The 2,500-nt window shown below is 48.5% G+C and overlaps 1 protein-coding gene across 1 annotated transcript in view; it reads left to right on the forward strand.

Annotated features, from left to right (window-relative positions):
* The window catches only part of LOC308375239 (serine/threonine-protein kinase WNK1-like), a gene marked incomplete at its 5' end in the record, with an annotated part of 89,485 nt that overhangs the window by 62,930 nt on the left and 24,055 nt on the right, over nucleotides 1-2,500 (forward strand). Inside the window, 3 exon segments of the mRNA XM_080851331.1 lie at nucleotides 137-182; nucleotides 1,443-1,580; nucleotides 2,021-2,500. The exon segment at nucleotides 2,021-2,500 is cut by the window's right edge and continues 500 nt beyond it. Coding sequence (XP_080707457.1) covers nucleotides 137-182; nucleotides 1,443-1,580; nucleotides 2,021-2,500 — 664 coding nt within the window.

Here is a 2,500-nt window from a genome sequence, read left to right on the forward strand (position 1 = left end):
CTCTCTCTCTCTCCATCTATCTCTCCATCTCTCTCTCTCTCCACCTCTCTATCTCTCCATCTCTCTCTATCTCTCTCTCTCTCCATCTATCTCTCCATCTCTCTCTATATATCTCTTTATCTTGTTTCTGATATAGCTCCCTCCTGACCAGCAAGCGCCTGATGCAACTACACCCCCAACTGGTAAAAACTCACACATACATACACACACACACACATACACACTCACACACACGCACACTTGCGCATGGATCGGGCCGGATTTTTCTGCCCGCGTCCGACAGAGTAGTAACCGAGCCCGGACCGAGTCCGACAGCCATTCAAAAATGTCTTTCCTGAACCGAGCCCGACGGAATCCATTTCTCAACTGTGCATAGTACTAATGCCACATTGACGTACGTTTTGTATGAATAGCCTGGCTTTATTAAACTAGGGCATTAACAGATAAATGCTCGCTCACACAAACAAGCGCTGTTAAACGCACAAGCGTACACAATAAGGCCAATAAGCATATTTAAATGAAATGATTCACAACAGTGATACTTATGAATAGTTTGGATGTATGTGCTGTTAACCAATTTGTGAAGAATAAATCATCATCTGTTTAGTCTATGTAGCATGTATTTACTCACTAGCAGCAGTCTGAAAGGGAAGGGAATTAACCCTTAAGTTAAAAACATGTTTTAATTTTAATTAAGTTCAAAACATCTACTTCGGCCCTGGAGCATTTTACTCCCCTGCAATCTCCAACTACGGTCAGAGACAGACAGCAGGAAAGGTTAACATACGGAATGAAATAGCTACACATTACACACGCTATGCTTTAATAAAACTCACGTTTTATGAGACACCAACAGAGGCACAATAGACAACAGTCTTATTATTGAAGATCGTTTTGCACGCCGACGTTCGTTATAAAACTGTTTACATCCAACCATCGAGGTTTAATCCATGTTGTTGTGGAGAACGACAGTTGCATCATTCAAGTTTAATTAAAACTTCACACTTCTTACATCCGACAGCCTAATTAGAATCTGCATCGACTACTAAGCAGAAATATCTCCATACTGTAGATTGGCCTTAGTTTAGTATCATTTTAAACTCTCCAGATGACAGTTTCTCTTTAACTTCCTCCGTGAATTCCCGCCACGGGAAGAAGGCTGTTATCCTAAAATTTAGGACCTAAATGTGATTTAATTTATTTTCAAAAACAAACTTGCATCATGTGAAGCAGACTTCACTATTTATATTTTAAATATGGAATGTTCAATGCATTATCGCACTGTCCTAACCCGACCCGAGCCCGATTATAATTTCTAAATATTTGTCTGGGTCGGGTATCCATCCTGTAACGCACACACACACACACACACACACACACACACACACACACACACACACACACACACTGTGCTGTGACCCTGTGTGTCCTGTGGTGTGCAGGGGTGCCGTCTGGCATGCAGGTGGTCCACTCCGCGGGCCGCAGGTTCATCGTGAGCCCCGTACCCGAGTCTCGTCTCAGGGAGCAGTTCTTCCACCCCACCAGCCCCCCCCTCTCAGAGGACCAGGCCCCCGCCACAGGTGAGACACACACACACACACACACACACACAGGATATGTTTACATGTGCTTACGTCATTTCAATTTAATTTCTATAAAATAAAATCAATAAATAGATTTTCAATAAAATCTCAAACACACTCACGAGTCATTCACTTTTTTCCATCATTTCTGTATTGTGTGTGTGTGTGTGTGTGTGTGTGTGTGTGTGTGTGTGTGTGTGTGTGTGTGTGTGTGTGTATACTGTCTTGTGTACATGCGTGTGTGTGTATACGGTCTCGTGTGTGTGTGTGTGTGTGTGTGTGTGTGTGTGTGTATACTGTCTTGTGTACATGCGTGTGTGTGTATACGGTCTCGTGTGTGTGTGTGTGTGTGTGTGTGTGTGTGTGTGTGTCTGTGTGTGTGTGTGTGTGTGTGTGTGTGTGTGTGCGTGTGTGTGTGTGTGTGTGTGCTCCCCCAGCTCCAGCTGCTGCTCCAGGGTTCGGTCTGTCCCAGTCTGCGTCTGCGGTGAGCCTCCAGCAGGCCTTCTCTCAGATGCGGAGGCCTTCACAGCAGTACGAGCCGGGCCCCAGCACCGCCCCCCCCACCCTCCACAACCCTCTACTGCCCCCCACCACCCTCCACAACCCTCTACTGCCCCCCGCCTCCGAACCCCCCTCTGAACCTCCCCTGCTCCCTCCCCCCTCCATCTCCATCTCTCCATCCATCGTCTCCTCCTCCTCCTCCACTCCCCCTCCCTCGGCTCAATCTGCCCCTCAGATACCCCCCCCCGCCACCCAGCCTGCCACCTCCCCTGCCCCCCCCACTGGCACTGCCCCCCCCAGCAGCACACCCAGCCTGCCCACTGCCCCCCTGCCCGCTGCTCCTCTACCCTCCACTCCTCTGCCCGCTGCCACTGTTGTTGCCCCCGTCACCAGTACCCGTCGCCCCTCTGATGCTG

The sequence above is a fragment of the Sprattus sprattus genome, assembly GCF_963457725.1.
Source record: "Sprattus sprattus genome assembly, chromosome: 14".
Lineage (NCBI taxonomy): Eukaryota > Metazoa > Chordata > Actinopteri > Clupeiformes > Clupeidae > Sprattus > Sprattus sprattus.